This window comes from Leuciscus leuciscus (assembly GCF_965113295.1).
Source record: "Leuciscus leuciscus genome assembly, chromosome: 19".
NCBI lineage: Eukaryota > Metazoa > Chordata > Actinopteri > Cypriniformes > Leuciscidae > Leuciscus > Leuciscus leuciscus.
This window is the reverse complement of record NC_138743.1, coordinates 7,373,358-7,395,106: the sequence shown is the minus strand read 5'-3', so window position 1 is coordinate 7,395,106 and position 21,749 is coordinate 7,373,358. Positions and strand designations below refer to the sequence as shown.

At 38.7% G+C, this 21,749-nt stretch overlaps 1 protein-coding gene across 4 annotated transcripts in view; it reads right to left on the bottom strand.

The window, feature by feature from the left end:
* klhl29 (kelch like family member 29) overlaps positions 1–21,749 on the bottom strand; it is a 275,637-nt gene that overhangs the window by 111,731 nt on the left and 142,157 nt on the right. For 3 of the 4 annotated variants that reach the window (XM_082148568.1, XM_082148567.1, XM_082148569.1), the window contains 2 exons: positions 9,550–9,697; positions 4,394–4,918 (listed from right to left, as the gene is read on the bottom strand). In XM_082148568.1, coding sequence (XP_082004694.1) covers positions 4,394–4,918; positions 9,550–9,697 — 673 coding nt within the window. Of the gene's footprint in view, positions 1–4,393; positions 4,919–7,334; positions 8,982–9,549; positions 9,698–21,749 lie in introns of those variants that run through there. The other variant, XM_082148570.1, reaches the window with a different exon arrangement.

Below are 21,749 nucleotides of genomic sequence, written 5' to 3'. Positions count from 1 at the left end.
CAGTGGCAGCGTGACCGTCTGGCCTCACTCTGTGCTACCATAGATTTGGAGGGCCATTCTCTGTGCTTCTGGCTGTTATTAAATGGAACATGTTCCCATCAAATAGTTCTGAGTGTGGAATGCTTTCTAAGAACACTCTGTTCCACACAATGTTTTTAATGTTGGTTCATTTGACCAATTTGGCTTCATTTGGCTTTTGTCCAGTTGGGAAACTGTCTCAGCCTCAATCCGTTCACTGACCATTATCATGCATACTGAACACAAAATGGCAATAGCTCACAGAAGATGAACAGTTTCAGTTTGATTGGCTGGCTTTACACTTGAGATGCACCGATCAACATAAAGCCGCTATCTATCTATCTATCTAAGAATAACTTTTGTAACTTTAATTGTACGCATTAATCTGTATTTCATTTTTACAATAAAGACTATCCAGTGTTATTTTACATTTTGATTACTTTGATTTCTGTAGTATTTCTTACCAAAGTGCTAACTTACTGTTAGACCCACCTGAAAAACTTGAAGCCGTGTTTATTTCATATCTCTCTTTATTCTATTGCATTCATTTGTGCTGTTTTTGTGTGTGCAATTTGTTTATTTGTTCTTATTTTATTACTGACATTTTACTTGTGTTTAAAAAAAAAAAAAAAAAAAAATTTTGCATTGAAGAAAATTTGATTTTTGTTTGTAAATGCTGTTAATCATAGGTAATTAAATCGGAATATGCAAAAATCGGTATCGGCAGGTCACACAATCGGCCAAGAAAATTGCAATCGGTGCATCTCTCAGGAGTCAAAGGGTGCACCAGTACACCTGAAAAATTTACCAAATTGTGTCTGGTTAGTGCCATTAAATTTAGGTAGTTATGTCTGTAAAATAATATGTACTTACAGACAGAAATTCTGATTACATCATTACAGTGTTTTGATCATAATATTCTGTTCAGCCAGTTGCAAACTGGCACTGATGTGCAGCTTTTTGAAAGATATCAATGACGGAAAATGAATCGAATTGGCTTGAGTTAAGGAATCAACGGGCAAAGGAATTTTGTTTCTAGCCCTTACGGTTCAAAAGTTATTAGCATGAAGACGATTGCAAATTTGTAGCACTAAAGGGATTGAGATAGAGACTCCAAAATTGCTCTGGTTAATATTCAGACTATCCTCTATCTGAGTGCCAAATTTCACAAATTTCTGTGTGCTGCAATAGACTTCAAGAGCGGAAGAAGTATAAGAGGAGATTTTGGTTGCAAAATGTTTAGTGGTTTGCAGCATTAACTTAGATTAACCTTTTGTGCAAAGTGATTTCAATTTAGTAGAATATAAGCTTACACATAAAAGTTGCTCAGTGATATTAAAGGAAAGGCACTGCGGTTTACAAATCCATTGACAAATGAGTGTTGCTACATTTTATCATTAGTTCACATCCATTTAATCTATGGCACAAAAATAAAATCCATATTAAAGTCTGGCAGAGAAGGACTCATTAGTTTAACAGTATGCACTTCTATCCTCTATGTGCCCTTTTTCATAAGATCAGATTTCTAGTTCATATCGAATCTCTCATTTCATCTAAAAGGTGATCACACATCTCTGACCATGAATGAATCTGTTTCTAGTCTGTCTTCTGCTTTTGATTGAAAGATCAGATTGCAGTCATTGTATCTTGATCAGTGGAATCTTTAACATATTCTTTTTCAAAAGAATAACTTCAAAAAGTTGAAGACATTTAAGGCTGCCCAGGGGTTGTTTCACTGCCATTGAGCTGATTTATATTGTTCTGAGTGTCTTTTCAGCATAAATATGCGGCTTTGAGAAATGGGGGAAGTGTAGTCTTTGCCAGTGACATGTGATGTTTAAGGCCGACAGCTGTTTTTGGGAAAGATGCCAGTGGCGCTGCTCTGTCGCACTCAGAAGGGAAGACACGCTTCAAAATATATTGTTTCTCAATGAGCAGCTGCCTAAAAACACTACATTTTCCAACAGAACAAGACAGATTGAAGACTGAGCCCATATTTTTAGACTTGCAAGTAGGGCTGGGTGATATATATAGAATATTTGTGATAATATCGCAATAATTTTGACGCTGATGTAAAATTCGTGAATTCGTGAAATTAGTAAATTCGTGAAATTCGTAAAATATGAAAATATCGTGAATATCATATATTTCAAATTCAAGCATACTTTCCCAAAGAACGTCCAATATTAAGTCCCCTTTTCGTCTTGTCACGTATTACCGCGCAACAGACGTGAGTTGGGGAGGGGGGGGGGTCTGCAAGAAGATAATAGTGTAAGACTTGAGAAATTAGATAAATGCCAGGCAGTCTAGTTGAGGCCCTGAGAGGACAAAGGACCTCTCTGGAAATTAACATTTTAACTCTCCATTTGAGACACAAAGTCTCACCTCAGAATACATCTCTCCCCCTCTTCCCCCACTCCCCCTCTCTCATGCTGAGACCACATGAAAATTACCCCAAAATACATATGGTTTGATGTGAAAAATTATCATTGAGTATTATACATGTTTGGTATCATTTGAAATGTCTCAGTGCGACTGGTACAAATGTCTCATTCCCAAATAAGTAAAACTAAAGGTAATAAGGTTTTTAAGAGTTTAGAGATAACTGGCACACAAAGGAAGGTGGTCTTTTAAGACAAATGGTCTCCTACCCCCCCAAAAGGTGTCAATTCTGAATGTAAATCCCCATTGTTAGCAGATATTTCCATGTGAAAGAAGTTTCTGTCTATATAATGGAATGCAGCAAATGGTTCGAGGCCTTTTTGTAACTCAAGTTAGCCCATGATGCTAAGAGTGACCAAAACTCTTAACATCATGTATTTTAATGTTAGGTTCGCATCTTTTCTCTTTATTCTAGAGCATTCGATGTTATTGTATTGATCATCTTTGAATTGATTATGTAATTGGCATGATACATTTACCTGACATAATAAATTGTTACATTTGATTATTCTAACGGACTTTGACATTATTTTCATTAAAGAGTTAAAAAGAGTAGTCAAACATTTGCTCACATTTAATGATGCACAGATATCATTAAAACCTTTTCATTTATGGAGTCAGATGAAATAACGAGAGAATACATATTCAAATGCATTGCATTTAATCAAAAAATACTTTTCCTCGAGAAAAAGACAATAACACGTAAAGACCTTCCGCGCTGGTTACAATAGCTACAAAGGGTGGTAGCACCACTAATCTCTTTCATCATCCTGTGCAGTACGAGCAATGCATGCAACTCCGTGAGCCATCACCACTAGCCTCGGCCTCTTCATCTGCCCAAAAATCTGGTACTGTAGGCCTGTCGTCCCTAAACAAATAAAGCTGGTTGACTCATTCTCTTGCGGTGTGCCATGTGTGAGAAATAGTCAAAAGTGGGAAGAAATTACATCGAAATTACATCAATGACTGCATCAGTAGAGTACACTGAAAACCCTGCTGATAAAAATAGCTTAAACTTGACTTAGACTTGCTGGTCTAAGCTGGACATCAAACTTGTTTGGTTGGTCTAGTCTGATGTTTTGGGCAGTTTTGTTGGGTTGGTCAGACTCAGAGACCAGCTAGAACAACTCAAACCAGCTTAGACCACCAAGTCATGTTACACCGGTTTAAGTTGTTGTTGTTTTCTCAGCATGGAAAAATATAAAAAGAAAACATTTGCTAAGACTGATACAAACAAGACTTAATTTACAGAGACATAAAGCAACTGGATTGCAGTATTATGTAAGCGGTGCCTTTCACATGGCACATTAGTCTGCTATAGTGCTCACGACAGGAGAGCTAAACCTGCTTCAATGCCACTGCTTTAACTGTTCTTTGAGCAGTTAGATTTCAAAAATGCATGCAAAGTCTAATGTAATTGGCTCTTTTGCATCTTAAGAGACAATTGCAAGTTGCATCGATGTGGAAAGTAAATTGCACTCATTTTATAGAGCTCATAAAAAAAATCAAATGAGCTTCGAAAGCCAATCTAAACCTAGATTAAAAGCTTCATTAAATGTGAAAATTGCTCAGGGAATACACAACATCTGTTTCTGGACTGACAGAGTCTCGTCCAAGGTTATCTTGTACAAACAACGATTTACAGCCCTGAAAACCGTCAAGAATTCACAGCAGGAGACTCTTAGGAACTGGCATAAAAGTTTGCAAGCAAGAGGCCCTGATTATGTGACAGTTGTTTCAGGACTGAATCCGCGACCTTGGAGATGCTTTCATACCGTGGGCTGTTACTCAAGAGGTTTTAACAAGGTCTCGTTGACATGTTTGTGGTCAATTTCCTTGCCGATATCAAATGCAATTCCCTGGAAAAGATATTTCAAGACATCCTCGGGCACATTCATTAGTTGCAAATGCACAAGCTAAGGGAAGCGCTTACCTTTCGGATGACTCGGGTCCGTGAACTCGTACTTCCCCATTCCGACCGTACGGAGCATCTGAAGCCCGTTCTGACTTTCTTGATTCACAGAGGCCGGCGTTGGCTGAGTCGTCGCTTGCCCGTTCGTTAGTGGCAATGCGGCGGAAGGCAAAGTCGGAGGCTGTATTAGTGGGTGCGTCATGTGACCGTTTCCCATCACACTCTGAGGGGCGGGGTGGACTACCTGGCCGGCCGTCGTCAGGGGCGACGGGGTGATTGGCGGTTGGCTGGTGGCGTAGGGCGACTGGTTCTGTATGTTGAGGACCAGGCTGCCTGGCGGTTGGGAAGAGAGGGGAGGAAGCTGGAAGTGTGCGGTCATGAGCGGATGGTGTGGGGGGATGGGCGATTGGATGGATGGGGTCACGCCGATGATGGGAGACTGGACGGACACTCCTTGGCTGTAGACGGGCGGCTGTGGCATCCCGTACGAATGAGCCATCATGCTGGCCTGACTGACCGAGACCACTGGAGGCACCCATGGGGGCCCTGCGGAAAAAGAACAGAAGAATCAAGTCAAGGACAGCCAACATCCCATTTGACATTCAGCCACACACTTTGTTTGGTGGAAAACCATGTGCTACTCATTTTTTTATTATATGGAATCACAAGGTGATAAATGAACCGTCATCTTTGTGCATCGGGAAAGTCTGCTTCTATCCTATAGCTCATTTTAAGAAAGTGTCAGCTAAAATGAAAAATAACCAAAAATCAGAATAGAAGGAACTTTTGGATGTTATTTGGAGGAGATTAATTTAATGTGTATGTGAATTGCTCTTCATATTACCTCTGTAAAGAGACAAATGTTCAAGTGAAATTCAAGTGATATTCAATGGAAAAGGCTAGGCTAGCCTTTTCTAGGGAAAAGCGAGATAGGCTAGGGATTGCGAGATATATTTGGCTGTTGTTTACATTATTCAATAGCCTGCATGTCCTATTGAATGGTCCACAAAAATATTAAGCTGCCAAACTGTTTTCATCATTGATAATAATAGTAAATGTTTCTTGAGCAGCAAATCAGCATATTAGAATGATTTCTGAAGGATCACGTGACACTGAAGACTGGAGTAATGATGCTGAAAATTCAGCTTTGCTAGATGTTTCAGTGAAACCAGAACTAGTGTTTGGTTCTGGGTGTGGGATTTCCTCATAACAACTCCATTTTCCACTGTGAAGGGGCATTCACTGGGAAATATGTATTTCTTTATGCATTATTCATCTCTTGAGGGTCAAATCAGAGTCATTCATCAATGCAGTAATGCAGCAAGGTTACGACATATGAGTGTACGCAAGAAGCAAAAACTTACTTGCTCTTACTGTTTATATTCATCTCCACACTATCACTATAATTTCAGAGACAGACAGAGTTATGATAGCAGATCCCAAGGGTGCTTACACACTAGAGAAACCTCTGATGGGGCGTTTGATTTAAAGGAAGGTGTAAAATCTGTTTTGAGAGAGTGGGAAGAGCTGGGTCAGTCTAAAATCAAGTGGGAATACAGAGAATTGGATTTCTGAAAACCTGGACCTGTCTGAGCTTCACATTGGTTGATGGATGTTTACGTGAGTGTATCAAAAGACACAATTTTCACAAACCCTCGTGTTTTTCCTTTGCCGCACCAGACGCATTGAAATCAATGGATTAGTGTCCTAATACTGGACTAGAAGTTACATGGGTTTGACATTGGTGTACACTGAAATATATATATTTTTTAAGTTATCGGTCTTTCTACTTCAATATTAAAATGCAACTTGTTGTTTCTTTGTATTTCTTTGTGAATTTTATCAATTTCTGAGTGCATTTTTTTTTTTTTAAGGAAAACCGACACTAATGTTTTTCAGTGAATGTACTTACAATTGTTTAAAGATCATGAAAAGTTGTATTGTGGTGTACTTATGGCTCACTGTCCCTTTTATTGACGATCCAGCACTTCTTCTAAACTGCCAAACCTCTAATCATCCTAACCCATTTTTAAATACAATGACATATAAAGTTTATTTTCAGTAGACTGAATAAAAATATGGCATAGAAACTATTTTCACTCAGAAATTGCTAATCATTTTAACTATACATTACAAATGAAATGGCAAGTAACACATTGAATTAAATGTGAAATTTTGGAGTAGAAAGACTGACTGTCTTGTATGTAAAACATACTTCCAATTAAAAATTTTTTTTTTACAGTGTATAACAGATAATATGATTCATTATAATCCCAATCATATCTCATACTTGAAAAAGATATCAGAGTAATACATCACATATTAAAGGGATAGTTCATCAATATGTGAATAAAAGACTAAATTAAATCTGTTCATCACATAAAGCGATTGAATCTCTTCAGAAAATCTGGACTAAGACACTCAACTAATATGGATTAGTTTTACGATCTCTTTATGAACTTTTTGAAGCGTCAAAGTGGTAGTTGCGTAGCTGTCAATGGAGGGACAGAAAACTCTCAGATTTCATAAAAAATATCTTCATTTGTGTTCCGAAGATGAACGAAAGTCTTATAGGTTTGGGAACGACAAGGTGAGTAATAATGATAGAATTTTTGGGTGAATTATGCCTTTAACTTGGTCTTAAAGGGACAGTTCTTGCAAAAATGAAAATCTTGTCTCACCCATCATTTACTCACCCTCAAGTCATTCCAAACACGTATGACTTTCTTGTGCAAATCAGAAGATATTTTGAAGAACATAGGGGTCCAAACAAAACTGGACCCCATGAACAAAAAACAATGTTTCAAAACACCAAAGAAAGAAAGTCAAATGTGTTTGGAACGGATGAGTAAACGATTTTTAGGTGAACTACCCCTTTAAGTCTTCAATTTTTTGAGTATCTTAAGCATGAGGTCACGGGATCGAAACCATATTTCTACTGTTTACCAGACAGCTTACTCACAATGCAACATGGCAGATTTATCTCATGAATATGTGCTCTTTGTGGACCAGCGCACTTCCTCCTCGGCTGCAAAAATAGCTCCTCGACAATGATGGTCCATAACACAAAATACACCAGGCGGGGAAAAGATTAAAAAACATTAATCATGACATTGGCCTTCACCGCACTATAGTCTGAAGAGACAGGAATATACTAGCGGGAATAGATTCGCTGCAGCCTGAAATGAGGTGCGTGCATAATTCAGAACAAACTAAAGGATAGCTGCGCTCAATTTCAACCACCGTGGACACGCTAACAAAAGAAAGTCCAATATTTCCTAGTCTATTAGACACAAAAGTGCTATTAACCAAAAAAGTAATTCACAGACCATTTAAGCATTTTCTGCAGATTTGTGCACTGCAATCAAGTCTTTTGATGAAAAATCTATCATTAGATTATTAAATAAATAAATAAATAAGAATGAAACTCAATTATAGCCCTAGCTTCGGCGCTGAAAAGCTAATGAAATTAGCAGTATGGATCCTAGTGTTGATTGCTCATATAATTACAATGTTCATGGGGATAAAATAGTTGTTTCATAAGAGTGCTTTTGTCCTCGCAGAAAAGTCTAGATCTCGTTTTTTTCCTAAGTTAAATCAACCACTAATTCTTACAAGGTTCTCTTTTGATGGATTGAAATTAAAGCGCAAATCGACGACATGCAAAAGCCAAGTCTTTGTGAAACTTTTGGGAAAAGTTTTTTTTTCTTTTCCGAAATGACTTGCTCACCATGCGCTGCTAACTGTCATGATTAATGAATGCCTGCAGAGTCGTTACGAGATTTCCTGATGCTTTTTTGTCTCTGAGCTAATGGGACGCTGATCTTGGCTCCAGATATGTCATATTACACCGAGCGCTGTCGAATGGGTAGAAGTTGAGTGACATCTCACTTTGTGTTTCGGGGAAGGTGCCGGAAGCGGGACCCTGTAGAGCTCACCACAATGCTAACAATCCCTCCCTCTGTGAGACTTCGGTTCCTACTTAAACGACACAGCGGGGGGCCCTGTGGAGGCCCCGGGGGGTTTCAGAAAACACACACAACTGCCCTCCTCAACAGTAATGTCCAATTTCCCACGTATAATCACTCAGGAAAGGGTAGTCAGGTCAACAGTCTGTCTTTATTACCACCTTAATTCAGATTTGACACGAAGAAATGTCCGCGTAACGTGCATTACTTTGGTCGACCCTTCAATATCGGCTCAATTTTCTGTGTTTGATGCTCTTGAGTATTTCCCCATGCAACAGCATAAAGAATCTCAAGACGCATGAGCCCATGTGAGCTCCTTTGAACACCTCATATCTAGGTGAATGTCAATATGGTAATTTGATGAAACTGAGAGCCGTTCAGGATGCTGATTGGTCAAGAGCGCATTCCAGCTGTGTTAATATTTCATCCAAAGACACACCTCTTCCACAAGCAATTAACAAAGAGAAACATGATTGTGATGTACATAATTTGTAAGTCGTTTTGGTTCATAAGTAAATGTATAAAATACACAATATAAATACAGAATGTTCTATATTATGTTTTTCTGTTTTCAGAAACATTGAAACAGTTTTCAACATTGACAATAATTATGATAAATATAATAATAATAATGATTTGGATCATGTAACACTGAAGACATGAATAATGGCTGCTAACATTTTAGCTGTACTGTCACAGAAATAAATGACATTATAAAATATATTCAAATAGAAAATTATTATCTTAAGTTTTTAGTTATTTTTCGCAATATTATCAATTTATTTATTTGACTTTTGTTCAAATAAATGCAGCCTTGGTGAGCATAAGAGACTAAAAATCATACTGACATTTAAACTGTATGTACATGTATGTATGTATGTATTTATACATGGCTGTGTAGATGTTATTAATTTTTTTAATTAAGCATGAAAAAAAAAAAAAAAAAAAAAAAGTTTTTTGGTTGGTTTGTTTGTTTGTTTGTTTTATTTTTGTCGTGAGATTTCGGCCATTAACCAAATTTACAAATAATCAAACAAGCAAACAAACAGTCATTTTTTCACTTTCCTTTATTTACTTAGCAGCAGTTTTATCCTAAATGACTTTCAAATGAGGAACACCACAACATAAGCAACTCATCCAAAGCAAACAGACTGTTTCCTGTGTGTTGTTGTCATCTGTAGGAACAGAAGAACACAGAGGTACACACACCTGTGGTGTCACCGTCTCTGTGCTGCTTGGTGGGGGGCTCGTCGGTCTCCCACGGGGTGGACTGGTTGATGGGGGTCTGGCCCCATCTCACTCCAGGAGCCAACAGGAGACTCGGAGTCTGCGTCTCACCAGGAGAAAGACCTGCCGCCTGCAAAGAGAGAAAACATATGATGGAGATCAGACTTCATGACACAAAACAGCTTTTATCAACACAGTATGATGCTAGTAAAGCATTTAGTGTTGTCTAGTGGTACTTTTCCATTGGTGCGCACACAATGAACGGACCATGTGAATAAAAAAAAGAAAAGAAATGTCTTCAGTGTGAAACCACCTTAAACAACACAACAAAACAAAGAGAAATAACAACATAAATGAAAAAATAAAATAATAAACCTGCAGAGACAATCACTGTAGCTTCAAAACGAGTCCATAAACCCCGGATTTAAGTGGGTCCCTATAAAACTCATTTTGTCGAGTCAAATTTCACTTTATGTCATTTATAGATTCTGATTATGTTCTATTCACGAAAAAGAAATAATATTCTACCCTAATATAAATTTGAATAAGTGTAATTAAAATATGTAAATTAAAGCTGCAAGCAGCGATGAAAGGGCCCTCGCACCCGTGCCATCGTCACTCGTTGGCTTTAGGAAGACAGAGCATGGTTGGGCAATGTGCATTTAAGGAGGTATACAGTATATAGTAGTTGCTAGCATGTTTAGTATGTTTTTAGCATGCTTAGTACACAATAGGTATGTGGTTAGTACTGCATTACTGTGTTAACCAGTTCAGTTTCTGTTGGCAGTAGGTGGGGTTATATATCTGAATATTGCTTTGTAGATGTGTTCAGTGCAGGACTTTTATCAAGTATGTGAAGTTTGGGGCAGATTGGATATTGTATGTTTGAGTTACAGCAAATTCATATTTAATTGTAGTAATAGTATGGTTTAGTACTTATAGTGTTTACTAGTATGTTTTAGCATGTTTCTAGTATGTTGGTAGGATGTTAAGCACCTACTGGCATTTTTTTTTATATGTTATTAGGAGTCCACAACAGTGTTTAACATGTCACTTCCTGTTGCCAGCAGGTGGCGCATTGACTGTAACTGAATATGAGCATTGTCATGTGTTCAAGACAGAACGCTTATCAAAAGTGTGAAGTTTGGCGCAGATTGGACATTGCCTTCTTGAGTAACAACAACATCCTGTTTCATTATATTAGCATGCTTTAGCACTTAGCTTAGTATTGCTAGCATGTTTTAACATGTTTCTAGCATGTTTAGAAGTCAATGGTATTTTTAACATGTTGCTAGAACGGCATCAACGTGTTAAACATGACACTTCCTGTTACCAGTAGGTGGCACTATTACTATAACTGAATATTCTCATGTAGATGTGTTCAGGCCATGACTCTTATCAAACGTGTGAAGTTTGGGGCAGACTGGACATTCCGTGCCTGTGTTACAGCAAATTCCTATTTAATTGCAGTATTAGCATGCTTTAGCACTAAGCTAAGTGTTTGCTAGCATTTTTTAACATGTTTCTAGTATGTTGTTAGCATGTTTAGCACATGCTGGAACTTTTTTATATGTTATTAGGAGTCCACAACAGTGTTTAACATGTCACTTCCTGTTGCCAGCAGGTGGCGCTATGACTGTAACTGAATATGAGCATGGTCATGTGTTCAGGACAGAACGCTTATCAAAAGAGTGAAGTTTGGCGCAGATTGGACATTGCCTTCTTGAGTAACAACAACATCCTGTTTCATTGAATTAACATGCTTTAGCACTTAGCTAAGTTTTGCTAGCATGTTTTAACATGTTTCTAGCATGTTTAGAAGTCAATGGCATTTTTAACATGTTGCTAGAACGGCATCAACGTGTTAAACATGACACTTCCTGTTACCAGTAGGTGGCGCTATTACTATAACTGAATATTCTCATGTAGATGTGTTCAGGCCATGACTCTTATCAAACGTGTGACGTTTGGGGCAGACTGGACATTCCGTGCCTGTGTTTCAGCAAATTCCTATTTAATTGCAGTATTAGCATGCTTAAGCACTAAGCTAAGTGTTTGCTAGCATGTTTTAACATGTTTCTAGTATGTTGTTAGCATGTTTAGCACATGCTGGAACTTTTTTATATGTTATTAGGAGTCCACAACAGTGTTTAACATGTCACTTCCTGTTGCCAGCAGGTGGCGCTATGACTGTAACTGAATATGAGCATGGTCATGTGTCCAGGACAGAACGCTTATCAAAAGTGTGAAGTTTGGCGCAGATTGGACATTGCCTTCTTGAGTAACAACAACATCCTGTTTCATTGAATTAGCATGCTTTAGCACTTAGCTAAGTATTGCTAGCATGTTTTAACATGTTTCTAGCATGTTTAGAAGTCAATGGCATTTTTAACATGTTGCTAGAATGGCATCAACGTGTTAAACATGACACTTCCTGTTACCAGTAGGTGGCGCTATTACTATAACTGAATATTCTCATGTAGATGTGTTCAGGACAGAACGATTATCAAAAGTGTGAAGTTTGGGGCAGATTGGACATTCCATGCCTGAGTTACAGCAAATTCCTATTTAATTGCAAAAATAGCATGCTTTAGCACTTAGCTAAGAGTTTGCTAGCATGTTTTAGCATGCTTCTAGTATGTTGTTAGCATGTTTAGCACTTGCTGGCACTTTTTTATATGTTATTAGGAGTCCATAACAGTGTTAAACATGTCACTTCCTGTTGCCAGCAGGTGGCGCTATGACTATAACTGAATATGAGCATGGTCATGTGTTCAGGACAGAACGCTTATCAAACGTGTGAAGTTCGGGGCAGATTGGACATTCCATGCCTGAGTTACAGCAACTTCCTGTTTCATGGCGAAACATCGAAATTTGTCAGGCCGCCGAGGACCCGCCCTTCGACGAAAACTCAAGATCTTCGCAATTTAACGTCGCAAAGGCCTTAAGATTACACTCACCAAATTTGAAGATGATCAGATTAAAACTGTAGGAGGAGTTCGTTAAAGTACGAGGCATGAAAATGGCAAAAACTGCACAAAAATCTGAGAGGAAGTTCAAAATGGCTGACTTCCTGTTGTGTTTAGGGCTATGCTCCAAGAGACTTTTTTGTAGGTATTAGGTGATTACATGTATGTACCGAATTTCGTGCACGTACGTGGAACGTTGCGGGAGGCGCACTCCGTTGAACTTTTATAGGTGGCGCTATCGAGCCATTTTGCCCCGTCCAATTCTGAAACCTATATCAGATGTAAATTTTCGCCAGTTCTGACGCGTGTGCAAAGTTTTGTGAGTTTTCGAGCATGTTTAGGCCCTCAAAAATGCAATTAAATGCGGAGAAGAATAATAATAATAAACAGAGCAATTCCAAGAGGGTCCTCACACCATCGGTGCTCGGGCCCTAATGACAGTTGTGTGTGTTTATGTCAGGTTTCCGCTGTAGCGTCTGGTTTTCACGTTTCCCCTGCGCTTTCTGCATGGCTGGAATTATGAGGCTCTAATTACACATTGTGAGGGAGTCTGGCTCTTATAATCAGTATTTCCCAAGTTCTTAGAAGTACTCATGTCAGACTAGGATTGGTAATTAATTATTTAGCACAAGAAAACTAGAAGTGTCGAGGAGAGAGTTACTAAATGCCTTCATTAAAATTCCTACATTTACAGTGTACCATAAAATGAGATTTTAACATGCAAAAAAAAAAAAAACATTAGAAAGAATAAATGGCTTTATCAAACACAGTAATCCGAGGACTATTTTTATATTTGGATCAACCTCAGGAGGTTTAAGTAAATATTACGAATCATTTTATTTTACATTTATTTCATACTGTATGACTTATTTTTTTGCAACCGTTGACAATATTTGGGTCTGAATACAGTTTAAACCCCTCATTTATCAGATTTTTTTTATTGTCTAGCAATTCAGAATTATCCTTAGACAATTAAAATAAATAAATAAATAAATAAATAAAAAACAAATGTATTTTAGGTTGATATTTGGATCAACCTCAGGAGGTTTAATTAAATATTACGAATCATTTTATTTTATTTTTTTATTTATTTTTATTTATTTTTTTACACAGAAAAAGTCCAAATAAAATGGCAGGGTAGCACATTTATTCCAAATTAAGCTCTCGCTCATAAAATTATCCAAGCATCTTCACCTGTAATGCTTAGATAACAGTGTTAATACTTTATTAAACATTATATACAGTGAACAATGAAAAAGCACACATTGCACTGCAATAAAAAGCATTTAAGGCAGCCACATGTACTGAGTTCTTAGAAAGTGCCAGCTAACTACGATTGCTGATTACATTTTATGGAGGAGTGGAAAGAGGATTTTTTTGCAGGTTCCAAAAACAACAACAACAAAAAACAAGCCAGTAACATAAACAAGAAAAAAATAGAATGACATTTAGACCCAAGTTAAGATTAATAGCATAGGAAGTTTGGAGACTTTGCTTCACTCGCTTTTCTTTGCTCAACTTTTATTGAGTTGAGAGTCGGTGTCAAACAGGCAGGCGGAGTGACGGGGCAGCGGTGTGATCCAGGCAGAAGTACGAGGAACGAGTGAACGAGGAGGCTTCCAGAGAGACGAGTTAACCTCACCCTGCTCCGCACCCCTGAGTTAATGGAAAAGACCTCGTCATCAACCCTCTGCTCCGGCCTGCGAGTTCTCCTCTGTTCCATTATCCTCCCTGACCTGCGCTTTACTTCATCAATTTACCCATCATGCATCTCTGTCACCTCGGCCCAAAGCCAATTTGTTGTGGGGTTACACTACACGTTGACATCATCAACAAACGAAACTTCTCATCATGACTGGTGAGTGCAGATGCAAAGGGCCGACCTCCAGATGGTAAGTGCTGAAGCTTTCTGTCCGTAAACCGAGAGAAAGTGTGCATTCGTCTTACTGTACACATAGTATGATTTTGGGCTGTCCCAGACAGACGATAGATGGCCAATGGTGGTGATTTCTGTGGTCGTGGCTCCTAAACGCTGGTCCTACGTCGTACAGTGAGAGAGGCTCAAAGACGGCCGTTGTCATGCGACCAATTAGCCTTCGATAATTTTCACAAATTTAGCAAGATCTCAATGTGTTTGCTGCTACGACCTCTGCTACTGACTAGCCAATAAAAATGCAACATGAAATGGCGTATTGATCAACGTGTCACGGCGCTAAAACTTAAAACGTCTTACCTCAAGCTCCATTTGCAAAATTGGCATGCCAAGTTGGCCTCATTTCCCTAGCCATGACCATATTCTCCTCTTTCACTTCCTCCTCTTTTTTTTCTGGCGAACATAAAAGCCACAATTGCCAAATTTCAAAATTGCCTACGATTCAACGGGTGCATGACTATGATATTATGGTTGTGAGAGAAAATATAACAACAATCAATTACTAACTAATTAACTAACTAAATACAGCACCTAATTTACCAGTTTCCACTGCCGAAGTTAATCAAATTAAATAAAATAATTTAAATGTAATTAATTACTATATTATTTTTAATTAAAATAATCAAATAAAATAAAAGTCTGTAAGTTGTTGAGCACACGCAAAAAGGCATATAGTGCCAAAGTTAATTTCTTCTCATCCTGAAAGCATGATATGGCAAAGCTACATCCTTAACTTACAAATTTGAACCTAATTAGTGTTGTCAACTTGTAAAGATGTAAGCAATAACACAAACAAAGTCTACTTTCCTCCAAAACTCTGCAAAAAATCCCAAAGGAGAGATCCAGGAAAATAAAAAAGAACCTATTAGATTCTCTGTCCCTCCAGACTGTTGTAACCCACCTATCTCAACTGTGTCCTAGTTCACAAAACCTGACAAACTAGAAAATAAAGGAAAATATAAAAAAAGAAAATGGAAAATGGAAGATATGGAAGATATAAAAGGCCTGAGACTAAACAATGCAGTTATTGTCTTGCATGTCTTTATGAGTCAGACTCAGGATCGATTTATGTCTTATGTTGACCAATAGTTACATTGTTTCATGATCACAACACGCTGGCGGACACATATAAAGCCTAATAATTCTTTCCCGCCTCTCGCCTTTTTCCATTTTTTGCCTTTTTCATCTCCCGAGTGTTTTCTAATCCTCGTAAAAATGCATCATTTATGACGTGGTATTTTCTTCTGTAATAATCCTATGCATTTCCTACGGCCAGCTGTCACGAAATGTTAAATCTTCCTCTCCGGCTCGGATTTTTAGAAGCACGATTGTATCAAAACACAATATTGCAGATCAAATTTTCCCGCAGTCCTGTGAGCAACGCATAAAATGCACATTTCAGACTTTATACGGGCATCTGCTGACATCAGTGGGGGTGGGAGATGACAGACACTGTAAAACGTGGTAGGACTTGAGCGTAGCCGAGCATTCTCTATTCTCTTCTCAGCGTTTTAATTCATCTCTGGTTATACCAGGCCCCGCGTCCCTGGCGGGCCATTATCGCTGTGTGGCAGATGGCTTCCCTGACTCAACAGAAAACAGCCTGGGATAGTGTATGTGCGTGTGTGTCCTGTGCAAAACCAAGCAGCCAAAAATAAATGAATAAATAAATAAATGCACTCATGCTCTTCAGCACAAAGAAGTTTAACGTTTGTAGTCAGCGGCGGCCTGGGATTTTTCTGTTGCAAGAATCTAGTTACAGGGAAGATTGTCTTTTCTACTCCATGGGGACTGAAGGACACAGTAAGCACTCAACATGCATATAATGCCAGGCAAACAATGAAGACCGAACTCACAAAACAGTTCTATTCATGCTATATCAGTGCAAAACCCATGCTATTCACTGACAACCAATAGAGGATCAGAATACCCAATTATTAATAATAATAATAATAATTATTATTATTATTATTATTATTATTTTTTATATATATATATATATATATATATATATATATATATATATAAAATAGTGCTGGGCAAAGATTAATCGCGATTAATCGCATCCAAAATAAAAGTTTGTGTTTGCATAATATATGTGTGTGTACTGTGTATAATTATATTGTATATATAAATACACACATATGCATGTATTTATTTAAGAAATATTTGCATGTATATACTGTATATACATTTATACATAATTTATATTATATATAAATATAAATAATTTATATATAAATTTTAAAAATTCTTAAATATATACATGCATATGTGTGTATTTATATATACAAAATAATTATACACAGTACACACACATATATTATGCAAACACAAACTTTTATTTTGGATGCGATTAATCGCGATTAATCTTTGCCCAGCACTAATATATAATAAAAATGTGTAATGTTGAATTCATTACAAGTGAAATATATATTTATATTTATAAATCACCAATTCATTCCTATGGGAATTTATATAAAGCTTGTCTGAGTTGGCAACAGAAACCAAGGGGGCGGAGTTTACTGAAGGGTCAATTCATTCTTAATGAAGTGACATGCAAGCAAAGATGCTCTCAGATGAAACCGAACTCTGCACAAATCATTTCTCATCAGGCTAATGGTGTCGCATCACTCAAGAGTTTCCTCCATTAAATGTATTCACTGCCGCACATTATAAAGACTTCAACTTCAACTTCTACAATGTAATCTCTTAAATGTCATTTTTATTGCATGAGTAGGTAGCCCGACTGCATGGCACTTATGATGGGTCAATCACTCCTCGGCCATTTGAAAAATTTAATCACTATGATTTTCCCGTACAGGTACACAAATGAGGTACGGGGGACGTGTCTTGTTCTGGCAGGAGCCAGATTGGTCAGAAACGATTCCAAAAGGACCTTATCTGAGCGCGCCGCAGCCAAGCATGGAGCTGAAGTAAATATCACCATGGTTACCCGCTTCCCGAACGGCACGGCTCTAAACTACCTCTCTTTATAGCAGGCTAGCATGCATTCAGTAATCCCGTACCATCCTGCAATGCCTCGACATACGCTTAGCTCAAACACAGACACATTCACTGCAGAAAGTGCCCGACATCTGCTAAACAAAACCAAAAAATACTGGCAAAGCTAACAACAACAATGCACTGGTGTAGTTTACAGCATAATTGGCTAAATTCGCCATTGCAATCCTATCATGTTTTCACATCATGACAAAGAGCTTCTATTTGTGTTTGAAGGAATAATGAATGTGATTCAAGACCCTCTTCACAACCCCCCTGGTTTTGCACGTCCTGCAAAGCTCTCATGTTACAGCGAGGCTCTCTACGCATGCCAGCCGACATGAAGAATACGGCCGTTGAGTGTGGCGAACACAGGCTCTTTTCTCAAACAAACAGAGGGGACCGGAGGCGAGAGGGGCCGTGAAGATCCAGCGCCAATAGATCTCCTTCCACTCCACCATCCTGTCCGACGCTCCAAAGAACACCACACATCAACGGCAGACAATGGCTCTCTGTCCAGCGGGGGCATCGAGGGCTTCTTTACGCCACTATTGTTCTACTGCCCCGGGTAACCTAAGGACTCTTGATCAAACGAAAGCCAAGATGAATAGCAATGTCGAGCACTTGAAGAACCAATTCAGTTTGTTTCTCTGGCTAGGAGAGCTTTAAAGGGCTGTGCACACAATGACCTGTGGAGCATTAAACACAAACCTTAGGATTTCCACTAGACTACCAAAGCCAGACATTTATCAGCAGTGACATTCACTTTGCAACCTTATTCTCACCAAGAATCGACCACTTATAGGGTCCTATCATACACCCGGCGCAATGCAGCACCAGGCGTGATGCAAGTGTGTTTTGCTAGTTTCAGCCCGACGCAGTTATCATTTTCACATCCTGTGCCACGTTGTTTAAATAGCAAATGCATTGGCGCCCATTTGTGCGCCCATGGGCGTGCTGGTCTTAAAACGAGGTGTGTTCGGGTGCATTATTGGCGTGTTAATATTTTGAGGCAACTGAAATAGACTGTGCCATTGACCAGCTGAAACCTGGTCTAAAGTCAATGGCGCAATATTGTTTTTGTTATTTAAAGAGCACGTTAGTAATGTGCGCCTATAAGCGGGTCCACAACGCGCGTATACTTTGTCCCGTAGATGGTCTGCTCGCGCGCTTTAACCTTGCTTGCTAAAGAAGCATTCAGTTTTTCCGCTTGCAAATTTTGCCATGTAAATAGCGAATCCGCCATGGCGTAAGCGCAACTGGCATTTATGGGAGATGAGACTCTGGTTGGTTTATTGGACGTTACGCCCAAAACACACCCATTACTCATTAAGAGAATAGGGACAACCCTTTTAGACCATGCACCGGGTGCGCCAACCTTTTTCCCGTCGTTAAACTAGCAAAAGTGGATTTCGGACACAGCCTAAGTGAACTTGCACTTTGAACCATGCGCTTAGATAATTAAAACAGAGCCCATACAGTCAGACCTTCATATAATGCAACCAACCACAGTGCAATTTTTTCATATATAGGGCCAGATTTACTAAACAGGGCAAATCAGCGTAAGATGGTGTAAGATGGCGTAAGATGGCAATCTCATAACAGTGCCGACAGTATGAAATAGACTCGCTGTTATATCATGAGCAGCTCTAATATAGAGAGATCAGTCACATGGCATTGTTCGGGTTCAAGCAAAGCTGGCAGCATCCAGATCATGTACTTCTTAGGGCTGCCGGGTACCTGCCATCCAGATGAATGGAAATGCTAACGGATCACTCTTTCCAGGTATATTACAACTCCTTGACTAGAACAGCCTTATGCATACAGCGTGCTTATATATGTTGATCTCCTCCTGTTTATTTCTCTAATCTGTCTCTCACCTTCCTAAGACTCCTCATTCACAGTGGATCATGAAAGGAGTGATTATTCTTGGGAAACAGAGAGAGTTGGAGGGAGGTGGGCGAGTGACTCAGTCGGGACCGGCAGGATAGGGCATGCAGCAGACATCTGCTCCTGCTGGGTTAAACGTGCTGTTCAAGAACACGTTATCTGACTGACATGTAGGAATGCTGCAAGAACGAGGCAGAAGCTGTGGAGAGAGAGAGAGAGAGAGAGAGAGAGAGTATGTGTGTTTGTGTGGCAAGGGAGGCAGTGCCTCTTCGAAAAATTGGATGAGGAAAAAGCATTACAAAAATAGAACAATTCAAATATTACAAATTGTGACAGTAAAAAATATAAATCACTCGTTTATATAAAGTAACACTGTCCAACAGCGACACCAGCAGGTAAAGTTACAGCGGGATGCCGCGTGTAAAGTGGGGGGTAATTGAGAATGAATTGGGGAAGTCACATCACACTATGACTGAATCTGGTCGGTTATGGTTGGATATGATTGGTTCGTGTGATAAATCCTGCCTCTTGTTTTGGGGCGCATTTCACGAATTGGTCTGAATGAACAAAATGATGGTGTTTTCTTTTTGTGAGCAATCAACTTATCGTTTCTTTGACAGTGCTTACCGAGCTTGATGAAATAAGTTGATTATTAAAAATAAGCTGAACATCAGCTCACAAAAAAAAACATATTGTTTAAATTGTTACTGCAGTTAGTTATTATTTAGGAATAAATGTAAAAACGTTCAAAAACACTAACATGATGAGATTTATACTTGATTTTAATAAAAAGAACAATAATTACATAGTATAGTTCATGAATACGAAATAGAAGTGTAGGTTTCTCCTTTTTCTGATGCAATGTTTATTTAACCAGGAAAATGTGACAACATTAAGAGTAACTGGGATATGAATTTACATTTGATTTACTAAAAAGTTAGAGGACTTTGCCACCTAATTTTAGAACACCACTCCACGCAACAAGGATAATAATACCAGTAAATGTTGACCTTATGGGGACATTTTTGGTCCCCGTGAGGAAAACAGCTTATATATCATGCTAAATGAAGACTTTTGAAAATGTAAAAAGTCAAACAGAATAAAAACTATTACGCCTATGGAATATCCCTATAAAACTTGGAAACCAGCATATGTATGTGTGTGTGTGTGTGTGTGTGTGTGTGTGTGTGTGTGTGTGTGTGTGTGTGTGTGTGTGTGTGTGTGTGTGTGTGTGTGTACCAGAGCCTAGAAGAGAGCGAGAGAGAGAGACGAAGAGAAAAAAGACTTGAGTGAATTAAAGTGCGATTTAGACAGAAAGAGGGTGCCGGGTCAGCAACAGGGCAGTAATAAAATGTTAATCACTCTCGTGCTTACCAGTATAAGGAAGTTGACATTGAGACATTAAAAAGCTGCTCTACACTCCATTAACCAGAACTGCTGCATCTGCTCCCATCAGACGCAAACACAAAAGCCTTCCTGCATATTTACAAAATGATCAAAAAAGATAAAAGATAAAAAATAAAGGTTTAATTCATTTACTGTAAAAATGTGAGGGCGCAAACTCGCTACCACAATGCTTGGATGTGTTCTGTGTGGTTACCAAGGTGTTGCTATGCGGATGCTAAGGTGTTTGATTTGTTAAATGGTTGCTAGGGTGTTCTTGGTTGTTTCTGTGGAGTTGCTAAGGTGTTTGGCAGAACCTGATTCCACCAAGTGCAACAAGACACCATCCTAGAACAACATTGTAATCAACCAATCAGATTTGAGGGGATAGGTTTACAGTTTATGTCTAGTTCAGGCTTACAACCAGGGTTAGGTGCTTCTATATCAGTGTTATTCACCTATCATTTCCCTCTGATTTTAGGGATAGGTTATGGGTAGGGTTAGGCTATGTGGTCACTATGATGTTATGGATGGTTGCTAGGGTATTGCGATGAAGATAATGAGGAGTTTAAGTGGTTCCTCGCATGTTGCTATGAGGTTGCCATGATAAGTTTAAGTAGTTTCTTGCATGTTGCTATGTGGTCGCTATGATGTTATGCATGGTTGCTAGGGTATTTTGAGAGGTTGCAATACGGTTGCTAAGATGTTTGAGTGTTTACTAGCACGTTACTATGAGGTCTCTACAATATTCTGGATGGTTTCTGGGATGTTGCTATGCAGTTGATAAAGAGGTTCAGTGGTTTCTAGCACATCGCTATGGGTTTGCTTTGATGTTCTTGATGGTTGCTAGGGTGTTGCTATGAAGTTGCTTAGGTGTTTGAGTGCTTTTTAGCAAGCTGCTATGTGGTTGCTATAGTGCTGCTTCCTGATCCAAGTGAAAAGAGCCCAATCCCAATTCTCAAGCCTTAAGGTGCAGTCACCTGCAGTCAGTATCGCTGAAATTC